This window comes from Zophobas morio, unplaced genomic scaffold, assembly GCF_036711695.1.
Source record: "Zophobas morio isolate AGI-343-1 ecotype UQ-CSIRO unplaced genomic scaffold, CSIRO_AGI_Zmor_V1 ptg000040l, whole genome shotgun sequence".
Taxonomy (NCBI): domain Eukaryota; kingdom Metazoa; phylum Arthropoda; class Insecta; order Coleoptera; family Tenebrionidae; genus Zophobas; species Zophobas morio.
In genome coordinates this window covers 5035041-5054423 of record NW_026972145.1, presented here as the reverse complement: position 1 = coordinate 5054423, position 19383 = coordinate 5035041, and the positions used below count along the sequence as shown (strand labels likewise).

General features: G+C 31.3%; 4 protein-coding genes across 5 annotated transcripts; 1 reads left to right on the top strand and 3 right to left on the bottom strand.

Moving 5' to 3' along the window:
- Positions 1-1839: 1839 nt before the first annotated feature.
- LOC135140476 (zinc finger protein 64-like) lies at positions 1840-3798 on the bottom strand. Its single transcript, XM_064071049.1, has 2 exons — positions 3595-3798; positions 1840-3546 (listed from the first exon to the last, which is right to left on the bottom strand). Exon 2 carries the CDS (start codon positions 3535-3537, stop codon positions 1879-1881), a length of 1659 nt encoding a protein of 552 aa, XP_063927119.1. The 5' UTR covers positions 3538-3546; positions 3595-3798; the 3' UTR covers positions 1840-1878.
- Positions 3799-8876: 5078 nt separating this feature from the next.
- On the bottom strand, positions 8877-10501 carry LOC135140401 (zinc finger protein 711-like). Its single transcript, XM_064070929.1, has 2 exons — positions 10251-10501; positions 8877-10204 (listed from the first exon to the last, which is right to left on the bottom strand). The coding sequence occupies exon 2, from the start codon at positions 10193-10195 to the stop codon at positions 8987-8989; it is 1209 nt and encodes a 402-aa protein (XP_063926999.1). The 5' UTR covers positions 10196-10204; positions 10251-10501; the 3' UTR covers positions 8877-8986.
- Positions 10502-15190: 4689 nt separating this feature from the next.
- On the top strand, positions 15191-16872 carry LOC135140626 (facilitated trehalose transporter Tret1-like). The gene is made up of 2 exons (XM_064071260.1): positions 15191-15338; positions 15386-16872. The coding sequence occupies exons 1-2, from the start codon at positions 15269-15271 to the stop codon at positions 16669-16671; spliced, it is 1356 nt and encodes a 451-aa protein (XP_063927330.1). The 5' UTR covers positions 15191-15268; the 3' UTR covers positions 16672-16872.
- Positions 16559-18676, bottom strand: LOC135140625 (zinc finger protein 708-like). 2 transcript variants are annotated; one of them, XM_064071258.1, is made up of 3 exons: positions 18588-18676; positions 17054-18539; positions 16559-16641 (listed from the first exon to the last, which is right to left on the bottom strand). In XM_064071258.1, exons 2-3 carry the CDS (start codon positions 18528-18530, stop codon positions 16628-16630), a joined length of 1491 nt encoding a protein of 496 aa, XP_063927328.1. In that variant the 5' UTR covers positions 18531-18539; positions 18588-18676; the 3' UTR covers positions 16559-16627. The 2 variants fall into 2 exon arrangements, with proteins under 2 accessions (XP_063927328.1, XP_063927327.1); XM_064071257.1 differs by lacking the exon at positions 16559-16641 and having other exon boundaries at positions 16912-18539.
- Positions 18677-19383: the final 707 nt, after the last annotated feature.

Sequence of the window (19383 nt, the reverse complement as noted above, 5' to 3'; positions counted from 1 at the left end):
TCGAGATTTTTAGAAATTCTCAAAAATTCGCATTTCGTAGCGATTCTTTCGAAAATCTTACTCCGTGACCATCAACACCCTATATTTTTGGAATCAGCACGTCGAGATCTACGTCCCTGAATTTTTTCAGAATTTTTGGACATCTTTTTGAAAAGTGAAATTTTTCCAATGGTCCCCCTTTCTTCACATTTCGGTCAAATTTTGACATTTTCGAAACTCAACTAAACACATTTTCTTGTAGATTTCGAGCTCTAGAGCTCAGTTCCGGCTTTGTTTCTTTGATAGCTGCAACCGTTTTTCCGGAATCGACCGTTGAAATATCGAGATTTTTAGAAATTCTCAAAAATTCGTATTTCGTGCCGATTCTTTCGAAAATGTAGCTCCGTGACCATCAACACCCTATATTTGTGAAATCAGCACGTCGAGATCTACGTCTCAAATTTTTTTCAGAATTTTTAGACGACTTTTTTAAAAGTGAAATTTTTCCAATGGTCCCCCCTTCTTCAAATTTCGGCCAGATTTTGACATTTTCGAAACTCAACTAAACACATTTTCTTATAGATTTCGAGCTCCAGATTTCAGTTCCGGCTTCGTTTCTTAGATAGCTGTAACCGTTTTTCCGGAATCCACCGTTGAAATATCGAGATTTTTAGAAATTCCCAAAAATTCGTATTTCGTTCGGATTCTTTCGGAAATGTTGCTCCGTGAACATCAACACCCTATATTTTTGGAATCAGCACGTCGAGATCTACGTCCCTGAATTTTTTCAGAATTTTTAGACGACTTTTTGAAAAGTCAAATTTTTCCAATGGTCCCCCCTTCTTCAAATTTCGGCCAAATTTTGACATTTTCGAAACTCAACTAAACACATTTTCTTGTAGATTTCGAGCTCTAGATTTCAGTTCCGGCTTTGTTTCTTTGATAACTGCAACCGTTTTTCCGGAATCCACCGTTGAAATATCGAAATTTTTAGAAATTCTCAAAAATTCGTATTTCGTGCCGATTCTTTCGAAAATGTTGCTCCGTGACCATCAACATCCTATATTTTTGGAATCAGCACGTCGAGATCTACGTCCCTGAATTTTTTCAGAATTTTTGGACATCTTTTTGAAAAGTGAAATTTTTCCAATGGTCCCCCCTTCTTCAAATTTCGGCCAAATTTTGACATTTTCGAAACTCAACTAAACACATTTTCTTGTAGATTTCGAGCTCTAGATTTCAGTTCCGGCTTTGTTTCTTTGATAGCTGTAACCGTTTTTCCGGAATCCACCGTTGAAATATCGAGATTTTTAGAAATTCTCAAAAATTCGCATTTCGTAGCGATTCTTTCGAAAATGTTATTCCGTGACCATCAACACCCTATATTTTTGGAATCAGCACGTCGAGATCTACGTCCCTGAATTTTTTCAGAATTTTTGGACATCTTTTTGAAAAGTGAAATTTTTCCAATGGTCCCCCCTTTTTCAAATTTCGGCCAAATTTGACATTTTCGAAACTCAACTAAATACATTTTCTTATAGATTTCGAGCTCTAGAACTCAGTTCCGGCCTCGTTTCTTCGATAACTGCAACCGTTTTTCCGGAATCGACCGTTAAAATATCGAAATTTTTAGAAATTCACAAAAATTCGCATTTCGTGGCGATTCTTTCGAAAATGTTGCTCCGTGACCATCAACACCCTATATTTTTGGAATCAGCACGTCGAAATCTACGTCCCTGAATTTTTTCAGAATTTTTAGACGACTTTTTTAAAAGTGAAATTTTTCCAATGGAATCGAAAAATCGGAAAACTAAAATTAAAAATCAAGAAAATCGACAATAATATTAATTTATACGTCACAAGATAGAACATATAACAGTGTTATAAAATTATAGAAATTTATAAATGTATTTTTTTGTGCTTATACAAAGGTGCCCCACTCTTGGCTTTATAAGAGCACTGATCACACTTATACCATTTAACACTCGTTCCATCCAACCGGTGGCAATTCATGTGACGCTTCAAACTCCCACTCAGTTTCGTCTTAAATGGACAAAATTCGCACTGAAACGATTTAACATCCGAATGGTGGATAGTTATATGCGTTTTTAAATTCTCCTTCCTCGTACTTTTATACGAACAACTGGCACATTCGTACCACCTAACCTCCACATGGTGATATTTCACATGATGTCTTAATTTCGACGCCAGTTTGGTTTTGAATGGACAATTGCGACATTCGTACCACTCAATTTTTTCCAGATGTTTAGCAGTTAAATGTCTTTCGAAATTTTTTTTATACATGGTTTTAAATTTACAATCTTTGCAGTCGTAGCAATTAACATCTTCTTCGTTTAGATGTGAGTTATGTATGTGGTTTTTTAATTTCGATTCTAATTTGGTTTTGAATGGGCACTTTTCGCATTCGTACCACTTAATTTTTTCATCGTCTAGTAGATGTTTTATAGTCACGTGTCTGGTGAAATTTCGTTTGTACCTAGTTTTGAATGCACAGTCGTTGCATTTGTACCATTTAACATCTTCTTTGTTCAGATGTAAGCTGTGAATGTGTCTTTTTAATATAGGTTGTAATTTGGTCTTGAATGGGCACTTTTCGCATTCGTACCACTTAATTTTTTCTTCGTCTTGGTGTTTCGCAGTTACGTGTCTGCTGAAATTTCTTTTATATCTGGTTTTAAAAGAACACTGTTCGCATTCGTACCATTTAACCTCTTCTTCGTTCAGATGTACGTTGTATATGTGGTTTTTTAATTTAATTTCTGATTTGGTCTTGAATGGGCACTTATCACATTCGTACCAATTAATTTTGTCTTCAGCTAGATGTTTCACAGCTATGTGAATTTTCAAATAACTTTTGTACTTAGTTCTGAATGGACACTCGCTGCATTCGTGCCATTTAACATCTTCGTCGTCCAAATGCAAGCGATTTACGTGGTTTCTTAAATAACTTTTTATTCTAGTTTTGAAAGGGCATTTTTCGCACTCGTACCATTCACAATCTTGATAGTCTAAGTGGACCACCTTTATGTGGATTTTTAAACTTTTTTTACATTTACTTCGATACGGACACTTGTGGCATGCATGTCGTTTGTTTAAGTGGGGACTTTCTATATGAAGTTTTAAACTATTTTTGAACTCAGTTTTGCCAATTAGCTTGAAGTCGGAACTCACACTTAGATGCTTCCCCGTACACTCTGAAGTATGTTGAAGCCACTTCAGCAAGAAATTTGTCTCAAAGTCGCATTTTTTGCAAACGTAGTTCTGTATACTGAAGCTTGATAAATCGTCTCTGTGTTGTTTATTAATGTGTTGTTTCAAAACAATCACTAGTTCTGTTTTAAAGTCGCAGACTTTGCAACAATACGGTTCAATTTCGTCTGTACAAGCGAATTTTTCCAGTGTTGAACGGTGTCGTCTCAAGTGGTTCGCCATCAAGAGGACCGAAGTTGTAAAATATGGACAGAGTTCGCAGTTGTGCACATTTTTCCATGAAAAGTTCGTACTTCTTGTGAATGTTTCATATTTCAAAGTTGACATTTTGGCCACCTAAAACCGCTTTATTGCACTGTGGAAGGATTGTGGCGCTTTTCTTACCCAAATTTCGTTGGAGCTCAGTTAGGTTAGAACTTGACATAACCTCAAAATTCTCCTTCGTGAAATTCTTTTATAGCGTTTTGTGAGACCTTTCGGGACGAGGGTTGCGACGGGGGTGGATAGAAAACGATAAGCAATGGAAATTTGGCAGGTTTTTTGTTTAAAAGCGGCTTGGAAAATGAGGTTATGAATTCAATTGTTCAAGGTCACAAACGTCAAAGGGTTTTTTTTTTTTTAGGATTTTTCACAATTTTTGGAATTTTTAGTTTTAATTTTTTCAGTTTTTCAATGCAACTCGAATTTTTCCATTTTTCGATTTGCAATTTCCCGTTTCCAAAATTTTTCGATTTTTCAGTTTCTCGATTTTTCAATTTTCGAATTATTTTGGAATCTCGTTTATTTAATTTTTCGGCTCTCGATTTTCCGTTTCTCGATTTTTAGTTCAATTTTTGGAGTTTTCGGTGCGAAATTTTTTCAATTTTCAAACTTTCGAATTTTTCCTTTTTTTTGATTTGCAATTTTTCGTTATTTAGTTTCTCATTTTTTTAATTTTTTAGTTTTTAATTTTTCAATTTTTGAACTTCTAAATTTTTCCATTTTTGGTTTTTCAACTTTTCAATTTTTAGATTTCTCGCTTTCTGTATTTTTTAATTTTTCGTTTTTGTTTCAGTGGGTAAGTTCCTTGATTTTCCTATTTTTCGACATTTAGTCGAATTTTGGAGTTTTCACTCTCAAAATCTTCAGTTCTTCAATTTCTAAATTTCTAAAATTTCAGTTTTCCATTTGCAATTTTTGGTTTTTCAAATTTTAAGTTTAGCTTTTTGAGTTTCCCGATTTTTCACCTTCTCGGTTTTTAATTTTTCGATTTTTTTTTTTTTTTCAACTCGGAATTGTCTCAATGTTTAAACTTTTCGATTTTTCAATTTCGGTGTTTTTCAGGTTTTAGAATTTTCAATTTCTTGATTTTAAATTTTTCGTTTCAATTGTGGGGCTTTTCAATTTTAAATTTTCCAGTTTTTCAATTTTTGAACTTTTGAATGTTGTCATTTATGATTTTTCAATGTTTCAAGTTTTGCAGTTCTCCGGTTTTTCAATTTTTCATGGGTTCAAATTTTGATTTTCCAATTTCTATAAATTTTAATTTTTCGATTATTTCAATTATTCGATTTTTAATTTTCACGATTTCTCGCTTTTTAGTCCTTCAATTTAAATTTTTTTGTTATTCAGTTTCTTGATTTTTAATTTTTTGTTTCAATTGTTCAAATTTTTTAGTTTTTAATTTTTGAGCTTTTGAATCTTTCCATTTTCTATTTTTCTTTACTTCAATTTTTCTGTTTTTTTGAGTTTGAGTTTTGCCGTTTTTAAATTTTTTTAGTTCAATTTTTCAATTTTAAATTTTTGTTTTTTTTTTATTTTTCAGTTACCCGATTGAATTGTGGTGTTCAATTTTTGGAATTTTCAATATTAAAATTTTCAGTTTTTTTTGGGTTCTCAGTTCCTTAATTTTTAATTTTTGGAATTTTCAGTTTTAAATTTTTCAGTTTTTCAATTCAACTCGAATTTTTCCATTTTTCGATTTGCAATTTCCCGTTTCCAAAATTTTTCGATTTTTCAATTTTCGAATTATTTTGGAATCTCGTTTATTTAATTTTTCGGCTCTCGGTTTTCCGTTTCTCGATTTTTAGTTCAATTTTTGGAGTTTTCGGTGTGAAATTTTTTCAATTTTCAAACTTTCGAATTTTTCCTTTTTTTTGATTTGCAATTTTTCGTTATTTAGTTTCTCAATTTTTTAATTTTTTAGTTTTTAATTTTCACGATTTTTCGATTAGTTCCGCAGTTCTTCCTTCACCTTTCGATTTAATTCAATACCTCAATTTTTAGAATTTTTAATTTTTCAATTTTTGAACTTCTGAATTTTTCCATTTTCGATTTTTCAACTTTTCATTTTTTAGATTTTTCGATTTCTGTATTTTTTAATTTTTCGTTTTTGTTTCAGTGGGTAAGTTCCTTGATTTTTCTATTTTTCGACATTTAGTTGAATTTTGGAGTTTTCACTCTCAAAATCTTCAGTTCTTCAATTCCTAAATTTCTAAAATTTCAGTTTTCCATTTGCAATTTTTGGTTTTTCAAATTTTAAGTTTAGCTTTTTGAGTTTCCCGGTTTTTCACCTTCTCGGTTTTTAATTTTTCGATTTTTTTTTTCAACTCTGGATTTGTCTCAATGTTTAAACTGTTCGATTTTTCAATTTCAGTGTTTTTCAGGTTTTAGAATTTTCAATTTCTTGATTTTAAATTTTTCGTTTCAATTGTCGGGCTTTTCAATTTTAAATTTTCCAGTTTTTCAATTTTGAACTTTTGAATGTTGTCATTTATGATTTTTCAATGTTTCAAGTTTTGCAGTTCTCTGGTTTTTCAATTTTTCATGGGTTCAAATTTTGATTTTCCAATTTCTGTAAACTTTAATTTCCGATTTTTTCAATTTTTAGATTTTTAATTTTCACGATTTTTCGCTTTTTAGTTTTTCAATTTAAATTTTTTTGTTATTCAATTTCTTGATTTTTTATTTTTCGTTTCAATTGCTTAAATTTTTTCGATTTTTAATTTTTGAATTTTTCGATTTTTTTATTTTTCAGTTTTTCAATATTTTTTAATTCTTCCATATTTCGATTTTTCACTTTCGCGTTTTTTCAGTTTTTAGATCTTCAGTTTTTCAAACCTCGAGTTATTTCAACTTTTAAAATTTTCGATTTTTCAATTTCTGTATTTTTAATTTTTCTTTTTAATTGTTGGAATTTTTAATGTTAAATTTTTCCGTTTTTCAATTTTTGAATTTTTCCATTTCCATTTTTGACTTCTGGAATTTTCGATGTGTCGACTTTTTACTTTTTCGATTTTTAAATTTTAGATTTCTCAATTTTTTTGTATTTTAATTTTTCAATATTTAAAATTTTAGAATTTTTTATTTCTCGATTTTTCATTTTAGCTCTTCCATATTTCAATTTTTCAAATGTTTCGATTTCTTAATCTTTCGATTTTTCGACTTTCCGGTTTTAGATTTTCTGTTTTTCAATTGTCGTTTTTTCAAATTGTCGATTTTTCAATTTTTCAAATTTGACATTTATAAACTGTTAATTTTTCGATTTTTCAATTAATCGATGTTTTGATTTTCCCATTTCTTGACTTTCGAGTGTTGCGATATTCCTGTTCAATTCTTTAATTTTTCGATTTTTCAGGTTTTTGATTTTTCATTTTTAGTTTTTTTAAGGTTTCGATTTTTCGACTCCACTTTATGGATTTTTCGATTGCTCAATATTTTGACTTTTTAGGTTCTCAGTTTTTGGATATTTCAGTTTTCGGATATTTCAGGTTTTCCCATTTTTCAGTTTTTCTTTCATTTTTCAGTTTTTCGATATCTCAGTTTTGGGATTTTTCAATATTTTGATTCTTCGACTTTTCGATTTTTGACTCCTGGATTTTTCGATGTGTCGATTTTTTTACTTTTTCGATTTTTACATTTTAGATTTTTTAATTTTTAAAGTTTTAGATTTTTCGATTTCTCGATTTTTAATTTCAGTTCTGCGATATTTCAATTTTTCAAGTTTTCGAATGTTTCCATTTCTTAATCTTTTGATTTTTCGACTACCCGGTTTTAGATTTTCTGTTTTTCAATTGTCATTTTGTCAAATTTTCGATTTTTTAATTTTTCAAATTTGACTTTTATAAACTTTCAATTTTTAGATTTTTCAATTAATCGATGTTTTGATTTTCCCATTTCTTGACCTTGGAGTGTTTCGATTTTTCTGTTCTTCAATTCTTTAATTTTTGATTTTTCAGGTTTTTGATTTTTCAATTTTTCGATTTTTTAAGGTTTCTATTTTTCGACTTCACTTTTTTGATTTTTCGATTTTTTGTTTTTAGCTATTTCAATTTTAGGATTTTTCAATATTTCAATTCTTCGGTTTTTCTATTTTTTACTTCTGGATTTTTCGATGTGTTTTACTTTTTCGATTTTTCAATTTCTGGATTTTTAAATTTTAGATTGTTCAATCTTTTGATATTTCAGTTTTTCAATATTTCTTAGTCTTTCGATTCTTCGACTTCCTGGTTTTAGATGTTCAATTTTTAGATTTTTCGCTTTTTACTTCTTCGATTTAAATTTTTTTGTTATTCAGTTTCTTTTTTTTTAATTTTTCGCTTCAGTTGTTTAAATTTTTTAGTTTTTAATTTTTGAACTTTTGAATCTTTCCATTTTCGATTTTTCAATATTTCAAGATTTGCAAGTTTCCAGTTTTTCAATTTTTCCATTTCTTAAATTTTTTGATTTTCCAGTTTATATATATATTATAATGTTTTTTTAATATTTAGGCTAGTTTTTCGATTTTTAATTTTTGAATTTTTCGATTTTTCAATTTCTGTATTTTTAATTTTTCTTTTTAATTGTTGGAATTTTTAATGTTAAATTTTACCGTTTTTTAATTTTTGAATTTTTCCATTTCCGATTTTTCAATGGTTCAAAGATTTGTGCAATTTTTCGATTTTTCATTTCTTAAAATGTTTGATTTTGCAATTTTTATTCACTTTAATTTTTGGAATTTTCAGTTTTTCGATTTTTAAATGTCCCGATTTTTCAGTTCCTAGCTTTTTAATTTTTCGATTTTTCAGTTTCTAGATATTTAATTTTTCGTCTTAGTTGTTCGAGTTTTTAATTTTAAGTTTTTCATTTTTTCAATTATTGAACTTTTGAGTTTTTCCATTTTCGATTTTTCACTTTTCCAAACGTCGAGTTATTTTAGTTTTTAAAATTTTCGATTTTTCAGTTTCTGCATTTTAATTTTTCGTTTTTTTTTTATTATTGAGTGAGTTGTTTCTCGATTTTCCTCTTTTCGATATTTATTTCAATTTTTAAAGCTTTCAGTACTAAAATTTTCACTTTTTCAATTTCGAAACATCTGAATTCTCATTTTTCGATTTGCAATTTTTCAGTTTCTGGACTTTATTTTCGGAGTTTTGAGTTTTTCGATTTTTAAATTTCCCTAGAATTTTCGATTTTTCAGTTTCTTGATTTTTAATTTTTCGTTTCAATTTTAAATTTTTCAATTTTTTGATTTTCCAATTCTTATACATTTTAATTTCTCGTTTTTTTTTTTAATTATTTAGGCTAGTCTCGATTTTTAATTTTTTGAATTTTCCATTGTTCAGTTTTTCAATTTCTATCAGCTTTATTTAGATTTAAAATAAATATATACCACATTCAGGAACCCAAATGCTATAAATACGAGAGAATTGTTCATGTTTTCATTATTTATTTATTTTTTTAATAACATTATTAATACCATTATACACAATTTTAGCGGGATACTAGCACTTAACACTTTCATACAATCCCAGTTTTCTTAATGTTTAACACTCTTGTGTCTCTTTAAATGACATCTTACTTTGGTTTTATACCGACATTGATCACACTTGTGCCATACAACATTTTCATTCAAATGGCGGAACTTCACATGAGTATTTAAATACTTCTTCAACTTAGTTTTAAACGGGCAATATATACACTGAAACGACGCCACAAGATCTAAATGGTGGGTAGTAACATGCGACTTTAAACTATCTTTCCTTTTAGTTTTATACGAACAGTTCTCACATTCAAACCACACAATGTTTTCTTCAGCTTGATGTTTGTCAATGACGTGAGTCTTCAAAGAACGCTTATACTTAGTTCTAAAGGCACACTCTTCACATTCGTACCATTTAACCTCTTCTTTGTTCGAGTGTAAGTTATTGACGTGCAATTTTAAATTCCTTTTCGCTTTAGTTTTGTAAGCGCATTGTTCACATCTGTACCATCCGTCCCAATTTTCATCCAAATGGACCCAATTTGTGTGTGTTTTTAAATCCGATCTGCGTCTAGTTTTGAACGGGCACTTGTCACATTTATACCAGTTAAAATTATTTTCGTCGGAATGGCAGTTGTTCATGTGACAGGTTAAATAGTATTTTAATTTAGCCTTATATGGGCAATGTTTGCACTGAAATGGTTTGTCTTCAGAATGGTGGAGAGTTACATGGGTGTCTAAATTTTGTTTCCTTATGGTTTTATAAGAACAGCTGCCACATTTGTACCACTCAACTTCTTCTTCGTCGGTATGCTGAACCAATACGTGATCTTTTAACCTCGACAATCGTTTAACTCTAAATGGGCAGATTGTACATTCGTACCACTTGACTTTTTCTTCAGCTAGGTGTTCCGCAGTTAGGTGCTTCTTAAAAAATTCTTTGTATCTGGTTTCAAATGGACACTGTCTGCATCGGTACCATTTAACGTCTTCTTCGGATTCTTTTTTAACTCTATGATACTCATTGATGTGTTGTTTGAACAGAATCGTTAGTTCCGTTTTAAATTCGCAGTCTTTACAATAATACAATTCAATTTTGGCGTTCGTGCAGCTAAATTTTTTCAGGGATGACCGGTGTCGTTTCACGTGGTTCACCATAAGAAAGAAGGATGTTGTAAAATACGGACATAGTTTACAGTTGTGGACGTTTTTCCATGAAGATCTTCCCTGTGCTGCAAGTGTTTCGGAATATTCCAAAGTTGACATTTCGGTTGCCTGAAATCGCCTTAATATGTTACGGAAAAAGTGCAATTTTAGTTACCTGAATTTCGTCGAAGTAGGTTTGTAACTGCAACGTCAGTGTCCTAACCTAACTTTTTGACGCTGTAGTTGACGGTTCGATTTTGCCAACTCACTCTACTTTTGTTACGTCATTAGACGGATTTTTTTAATCGTCAATCAAGGAATACGAGCTGAGAAATTGTTTAGAAATTTCTTAACAAGATTACGACATTTCCCAAACGTATGACTAAGTAACTATTTACATATAAAACCTCTTTGACTAGTTTGACATTTGCGATGTTCATAACCTCAAAAAATGAATCACCCAATGACATATCAAAAAAGATAGAACTCGACCATAGATTAATATAGATGCGACATATAGTCTGATTTTGTAAAACCACCTTTATTGACATTGGAGTCCGCAAGCGCCAAAAAAAACCTTAAAAAATCGTAAAAACCGAAACATTGAAAAATCGAAATATCGAAGAACTGAAAATCGAAAAATGAAACATCAGAATATCGAAAAAATGTAAAATTCAAAAATCTAAAATTTAAAAATCGAATAACGAAAAATTGAGAAATCGAAACTCCCAAATTTAAAAAGTCGGATAACTGAAAAATCGAAACATCGAAAAAGTGGAAAATCGAAAAACCGAGAAATCGAAAAATCAAAAGATCAAGAAATCATGGAGTCGAAAAGTCGAAGAATTGAGAAACCGAAATAGGCCAAAATCGAAAAATCGAAAAGTTAAAAATTGAACGATTTATAAATTGACAATCAAAATATCGGAAAATCCAAATCTCGATAAATCGAGAAATCAAAAAACTTAAAATTCGAAAAATTGAAAAATTGAGAGATTGAATGATCAAAAGAACGAGAAATCGAAAAGTGATGAAGTCGAAAAATTGAAAAAAAGAGAAATCGACAAACAAAAAGTTAAAAGTTGAAAAATTGGAAAAGCGGAAAATAAAAAAACGAAAAAATGGAAAACTGGAAAAAATGAGAAACCGAAATAGGCCAAAATAAAAAATTGAAAAACTGATAAATCGAAAACCTGAACAATCAAATCTCGATAAATCGGGAATGAAAAATTAACAAATCGAAAAATTGAAAAATAGAACATCTAAAACCAGGAAGTCGAAAAATCGAAAGACTAAGAAATATTGAAAAACTTAAATATCAAAAGATTGAACAATCTGAAATTTAAAAATCCAAAAATTGAAAAATCGAAAAAGTAAAACACATCGAAAAATCCAGAAGTCAAAAATAGAAAAACCGAAGAATTGAAATATTGAAAAATCCTAAAACTGAAATATCTAAAAACTGAAAAATCGAAAAATCAAAAAAGTGAAGTCGAAAATCGAAAAATTGAAAAATCAAAAAATTAAAGAATTGAAGAACAAGAAAATCGAAACGCTCGAATGTCAAGAAATGGGAAAATCAAAACATCGATTAATTGAAAAATCGAAAAATTGAGAGTTTATAAAAGTCAAATTTGAAAAATTAAAAAATCGAAAATTTGACAAAATGACATGTGAAACACAGAAAATCTAAAACCGCGAACTCGAAAAATCAAAAGATTAAGAAATCGAAACATTTGAAAAATTCGAAAACTTGAAAAATTGAAATATCGAAGAACTGAAATGAAAAATCGAGAAATAGAAAAATCTAAAGCTTTAAATATTAAAAAATCTAAAATTTAAAAATCGAAAAATTGAAAAATCGAAAAAGTAAAAAAATCGACACATCGAAAAATCCAGGAGTCAAAAATCGAAAAGTCGAAGAATCAAAATATTGAAAAATCCCAAAACTGAGATATCGAAAAACCGAAAAATGAAAGAAAAACTGAAAAATGGGAAAACCTGCAAAATCCGAAAACTGAAATATCCAAAACTGAGAACCTATAAAGTGAAAAAATTGAGCAATCAAAAAATCCCTAAAGTGAAGTCGAAACCTTAAAAAATTGAAAAATTGAAATATCAAAAACCTGAAAAATCAAAAAATTAAAGAATTGAAAATCGAAACACTCGAATGTCAAGAAATGGGAAAATCAAAACATCGATTAATTGAAAAATCGAAAAATTGAGAGTTTATAAAAGTCAAACTTGAAAAATTAAAAAATCGAAAATTTGACAAAATGACAATTGAAAATCAGAAAATCTAAAACCGGGTAGTCGAAAAATCAAAAGATTAAGAAATGGAAACTTTCGAAACATTCGAAAACTTGAAAACTTTAAAAATTAAAAAATCTAAGATTTAAAAATCAAAAATTTGAAAAATCGAAAAAGTAAAAAAAAATCCAGGAGTCAAAAATTGAAAAGTCGAAGAATCAAAATATTGAAAAATCCCAAAACTGAGATATCGAAAAACTGAAAAATGAAAGAAAAACTGAAAAATCCGACAACTGAAATATCCAAAAACTGAGAACCTAAAAAGTTAAAAAATTGGGCAATCGAAAAATCCATAAAGTGAAGTCGAAAAATCGAAACCTTAAAAAAACTAAAAAATGAAAAATCAAAAACCTGAAAAATCGAAAAATTAAAGAATTGAACAGAAATATCGAAACCCTCGAAAGTCAAAACATCGATTAATTGAAAAATCGAAAAATTAGCAGCTTATAAATGTCAAATTTGAAAAATTGAAAATTCGAAAATTTGAAAAAACGACAATTGAAAAACAGAAAATCGAAAACCGGAAAGTCGAAAAATCGAAAGATTAAAAAATCGAAACATTTGAAACATTGAAATATGGAAGAGCTAAAATGAAAAATCGAGAAATAGAAAAATCTAAAATTTTAAATATTGAAAAATTAAAATACAAAAAAATTGAGAAATCTAAAATTTAAAAATCGAAAAAGTAAAAAGTCGACACATCGAAAAATCCAGAAGTCAAAAATGGAAAAGTCGAAGAACAGAAATATTGAAAAATCCCAAAACTGAAATATCGAAAAACTGAAAAATGAAAGAAAAACTGACGAATCGAAAAACTGAAAAATCCCAAAACTGAAATATCCAAAAACTGAGAATCTAAGGAATCGAAAAATTGAAAAATCAAAAATGTGCAAAATCGTAAGATCGAAAAATTGAATAATAAGTAAACTGAAAAATCCTAAAACGGAAATATCGAAAACAAAATTATAAATAGGAAATTAATTTTGCCGCAAGATAATTAAAAAATATTATAATTACGTTATTTGTGTGCTTCTGTCTATTTAAACTTTAACGTCAAAAACAAAGCATTCCAGTATACGCACTCTACTTTTGTCACTTCATTGTTCATTGGACAGATGTTAATCAAATCATTAACAAAGTTCAACAATTTCGATGCACATAACCAAAAAAAAGCAATCAACCAATGACACAAGACACAAGTGATGTCCATTCTCTATTCGATTCTTGGGGATTCTATATAAAAAATAACAATAACAATTTATCTGTTTTCTCACCAACGGTTTAACAGATTTGCCAAAGATGGTAATAAGACAATAATTTTGTTAATGAATAACAGTATTAAGAGTGGTCACCAGAAAGAAGACGGGGCGGGTGGGAGGGCCTATTGCTTGTCTATAAAAGACTCACTGGGAAAAACTTAAATTTAGCCCCGCCCACCTACCCGTTCTCTCAGTTTTTTCTTCTGAAATAAGAAATAAATCTTATAATAAATAATACAACAAAAAAGTCACCATTACAGCCCAATTTATATTAGTTCTCACTCCCACTCTACAGAAAAACATATACCCCGCCCACCCACCCGCCTCCATTTCGGTGATTAATTTTAACTGCTCTGAATGAAACTTGTTTCTTATACAGAAATAAAATTAGTCGCTAAAATGAGAAGAGGGAGAGGGGGGGGGGCAGTACTTGCAACGATAAGACTGAAATTTATCTAATCATTCCCACCAATAATGTGATGACATCACTTCAAAATTGTATATAGTAAATGGGTTTTAAATTGCATCAAATGACATAGTCCTACCAGAGACAATATCGATTTTGCAGTTAAGCTCCGCCCTTCAGTCTGACAACGAATGAAAAATTCATCACGATTGAGATCGAGACGGAAGAACATATTTCACATGGTACTTTCTCGTAGAAAAATAAGGATTTTGCAATTAAGCTCCGCCCCTCGGCTTACGACGAATAAAAAAATCATCAGAACTGAGGTAGGGCGGGTGGGTGGGGCTTATATTTTGGCTTTTTTTCTTAATATCATAGCCATCTTTTCACAACAAGTAACTTAAAGCATGTAAATATTTCCTTATACAAATTTTCCATTTTAAACATGTTTTAAGTTTCATGTTGCGAAAAGAAATCCACAAAAATTAAAACAAACACGTTTAAAATGGTAAATTTTTGTAGGGAAATATGACTCTTACGATTAGGCTCCGCCTCTAGGCGTGGCAACAAATGAAAACTTCATTACTACGAATTTAGATCAGGGCAGGTGTGGGTGGGGCTTAATCTTTGTTTTTAATTTCTCGTAGAGAAATAAGGATTTTGCAGTTAAGCTCCGCCCTCTTGACTCACGACGAATAACAAAAATCATTACAATTGAGACAGGGTGGGTGGGCGGGGCTAAATTTTGCCTTTTAAAAGTCTGGACGACCATCGACATTGTTTCCGGTTTATCTGTTTCACTCTCACGTATACAATCCCGATAAGTGTTACCGCTTGTTGTCTTAAATTAAGAATGCTTATACATAAATGATAAGATAAAAATTCAAAATTAAATAATTATTATATTACCTCTTTGGTGAAAACAGTGAAGTGCCGGTGCGAAAAAATTGGTATACGATACGCAGTCAGTAAGTAAGTAGGTTTCATGAATTAGTTAACGCCGAAATGTTTATGTTTTTGTTATCATTCTGTATAAGTGCACTTACTCGTTATCAGTATGGTAAAATACGTACTATTTAAGACCTTTAAAATCAAATTATTTTTCCATGACGAACCGAGTAGTCAACAGTGTTTGCATAAACCATTTCAAGCAAGTAAATCACACACCTTATCTAAGTAAATTTTTATTGTGAGTAGTCACACTGGAAAAAATTATAAATGATGAAAAAAACGAGAGCCGAAACGTTGTTACTTACGATATTGTCGCAGATTTGGCCTGCACTGATTGGTACGGTATTAATTTTATTTACTAACAAAGTATTAACTTGCTTCCAGTAAGTCTCAGTTCGTTCTCCGATGGCATGCAGTTCGGTTGGTCCGCTCCTGCTTTACAAGTTCTCCAATCTAATAACAATTCCATGCATATCGAAAAAGGCGACGAATTTTGGTTGGAAGCGTCTTTCCTGCTAGCAGCACTGTTGGGACTTCCTTTAAGTACGTATCTGACCGAAGCCATAGGACGAAGAAACACAATTCACGTCGGATCTGTGGTAGCACTGGCAGCATGGTGTATTATTGGATTCACGAACGAACTAAAGTACTTGTATTTAGGTAGAGTTCTAGGAGGAATTACTGGAAGTATGTGCTATGTAGCAACCGTCATGTACTTGACAGAAATAGCAAGACCCGACATCCGAGGTTTTTTGACAAGTTTAGATCACCTTCTATGTACACTTGGAACGCTGTTTGTTTACTCTGTAGTACCATTTTCTGCATTCTACGTGCACGCGGTGGCTGGAGCAGCTTTAAGTTTGATTCAACTTATCATTTTGCCTTTTTTACCGCAATCACCTTACTATCTACTACAAAGCGGAAGAGTGGAAGTCGCAAAAAATGCCTTAAGAAGATTGAGAAATAACAGCGACAATGAAGAAGAATTCAACGAAATAGTAGCAGCAGTGGAAGCGGAACCTCTTGTCAACAAAAACCGGTTTTGTTTGAAAAAACAAGACCTAAAAGTTCTTCTACTAATTACTCTTCTTCTCTGTTTTCAACAGTTCACCGGGTTTACGGTAATGCAAATGAACATCATCGCGATTCTGAAAGACGTTTCGACTGTATTCTTCCTCAGCAACGAATACGTTGCGATTATTTTCTATTGTATTGTTTTATTTTCCACTGTGGTGCAGACGGTCACCGTGGACAAACTCGGAAGGAAAAAGATTTTCATTATTTCTGCTTTTTGTACCGGGATTTGTTCGTTTTTGATTGGTATTTGCTTTGGTGTTAAAAGCGAATTCATGAGCTGGACGACAATAGCAATATTTTTGCTCTATGCTGTCTTTGAAAGACTGGGTTTGGGGTATTTGCCTCAGCTTTTGAGCGCGGAACTTCTTCCAGCCGGAATTAAAGCTGCAGGGATAGCCTATGAGGACTTTTTGTTTCGAATTTTGGCTGTTTGTGCCCTAGGGTTCTATCATTACTTCGGGAATTGGTTTGGGATGAATGTGCCGTTTTTTGTATTTTCGGGAGTGTCGTTCTTGAGCGGAGTGTACGCAGTTTTCGTGATACCAGAAACTAGTGGCAAGTCCCTGAAACAAACACAAGAAATAATAAGTTAATAATTATATTTCTCATTTGTGTGTATTGCTGGTTGCGTGCTATTTTGGTGACAGGCAATTTGGAAAAAACGGAAGTTACGTGGCACAAATACCGTCTCTGTGCGTACAAAAGTAAAATTAGATCACGTTTTTGTTAACATGGAAAGGCTGCACACAATTAGAATTTAATTTACTTTGTAAGTTTGATTTATTGTTGACATAACCTCAAAATTGCTTATTCAACACACAATACACGTGTCATTTATAACAATTTTTTATTTCCAGAAATAACGATTACAGTGTGCTACAAAAGTGTTCACAAAGACAAACTATATCAAAAGTCATCGTATATCTTGTTCTTTTACATGAATCCGATTTACGTGGACTCTTAAATCACATTTACGTCTACTTTTATGAGGACACTGCTCACACTTGTACCATTTAACATCATTCCCATCTGAGTGGCGATTCTTCATATGACTTTTTAAATAACTCAGCAGCTTAGTTTTAAATGGGCAACATTTGCACTGAAACGACTTGACATCCAAATGGTGGACAGTTACATGATCTTTTAATGTAGCTTTCTTTTTAGTTTTATACGAACAGCTCCCACATTCGTACCACTTAAACCCTTCATCCAAATGTCGAAAAATCACATGATTTTTTAAAGTCGATGCGAGTTTAGTCTTGAAAGGGCAATTTTCGCATTCGTACCACTTAATTTTTTCTTCAGCTAGATGTTTTGCGATGATGTGAGTTTTTAAACATTTTTTATACATGGTTTTGAATGGACACTGTTCGCATTCGTGCCACTTAACGTCTTCTGCGTTCGAGTGTACGGTGCTAACGTGGTCCTTTAAATTCGATTTTGACCTAGTTTTAAAAGGACATTTGTCGCACTTGTGCCATTCACCGTCTTGTTCGTCTAAATGGATGGCATTAATGTGTCTTTTTAAACCACCTTTTCGTTTACTTTTGAACGGACACTTGTCACATTCGTACCAGTTAAATTTCTTTCCGTTTGAGTGGCGATTGTTGATGTGATCGTTCAAATAACTTTTCAATTTGGCTTTATAAGGGCAAAATTTGCACTGGAATGATTTGACATCCAAGTGGTGGACAGTCACGTGTCTTTTTAAATAATCTTTTCTTTTACTTTTATATGAGCAGCTGACACATTCGTACCACTTTACTTCGTCCTCATTAGTGTGTTGACAAATTACGTGATCTTTTAAATTCGATCCCCGTTTAGTTTTGAATGGGCAATTTTCGCATTCGTACCACTTAATTGTTTTTTCGCCTAGATGTTTCCGACTCACGTGCGTCTTTAAACGTCTTTCACAGCCAGTTTTAAACGGACACTTGTCGCATTCATGTTGTTTGTTTAAGTGGCGACTTTTCATGTGCCGAATTAAATTATATTTGAATCTAGTTTTGTAGGGGCATTCCGTACAGTAATACCAACGTATTTCGTCACTATTGTGGGTGAAAATTCGAAGGTTTTCTTTCTTTCCCCTGCACGCTGAAATATGCTGAAGCCACTTTAACAAGAGATTTGTTTCAAAAGCGCACTTTTCGCAAACGTAGTTTTGTACACTGAAGTCGTCTGCACACTCTCTCTTGAGGCCGTGATATTTATTCAAGTGTTGTTTGAACAAAATTGTTAGTTCCGTTTTAAAATCGCAATCTTTGCAGTAGAACTCTTCGACTTTGGCGTTTTCGCATGTAAATTTTTTAAAGAAGGAACGGTGTCGTTTCATGTGGTTCACCATAAGAAAAAATGACGTAGTAAAATATGGGCATCGATTACAGTTGTGAACGTTTTTCCATGAAGATTTTCCGTCTGTTAGGAAGGCTTCACAGTATTCCAAAACTGACATTGTGGCCACCTAAAATCGTTTTATCACACAACGGTGGAATAATGGCAGTTTTTTTACCCAAATTTTGTTGGAGTGCAGTTAAAACCGGAAACAATAAACAATTTCAACCGGTCAATTAACTTACATAACCTTAAAATTCGGAACGGATGATTAGCACCAGAGAACATAAAGAAGCGTCATCAGTGTTGGTTTCTGACTAGGAATAAAATTAACTAGAAAACATGTCATAATATTTTTAACGACGCGTTTTAGTTTCGATAAATTGACACTAGATTTACCAGAATATTACAAGCTGCTTACTTGTTTGATCTACAGACCAGAGCGCACTCAGGCCAATGTCGACTCTAAACGTTCGGAAACGATTTGATTTATAAGCCACGATCCGTGATCTGATACACATCCTAACCTATAATTTCTTGCTGTTTCAACTTTCGAATTCTCAGTTTTTCGAAATTTCAGTTTGGGGACTTTTAATTTCTCAATTTTTCAATTTCTCGGTTTTCAGTTTTTCTCTTCAATTTTGCGATTTTTAAATATTTCGATTTTTCAATTTTTGACTTTTATAAACTCTTTATTTGTCGATTTTTCAATTAATTGATTTTTCAGGTTTTTTGGTTTTTCAATTTTTCTATTGTTTCAGGTTTCGATTTTTCAACTTCACTTTTTTGATTTTTCGATTTCTCAATTTTTCAATTTTTTAATTTCTCAGTTTTTCGACATTTCAGTTTTAGGATTTTTCAGTTTACTTATTATTCAATTTTTCGATGTTACGATTTTGCAGATTTTTGATTTTTCAATTTTTCGTTTCTCTAGATTCTCAGTTTTTGGATATTTCAGTTTTGGGATTTTTCAG

Coding starts and splice junctions, on each gene's coding strand:
- LOC135140476 (XM_064071049.1), bottom strand. CDS start 3,537: ATGTCAACTTTGAAATATGAAACATTCACAAGAAGTACGAACTTTTCA.
- LOC135140401 (XM_064070929.1), bottom strand. CDS start 10,195: ATGTCAACTTTGGAATATTCCGAAACACTTGCAGCACAGGGAAGATCT.
- LOC135140626 (XM_064071260.1), top strand. CDS start 15,269: ATGATGAAAAAAACGAGAGCCGAAACGTTGTTACTTACGATATTGTCG. Junction 15,339..15,385: donor GATTTGGCCTGCACTGATTG/GTACGGTATTAA, acceptor ACTTGCTTCCAG/TAAGTCTCAGTTCGTTCTCC.
- LOC135140625 (XM_064071257.1), bottom strand. CDS start 18,530: ATGTCAGTTTTGGAATACTGTGAAGCCTTCCTAACAGACGGAAAATCT.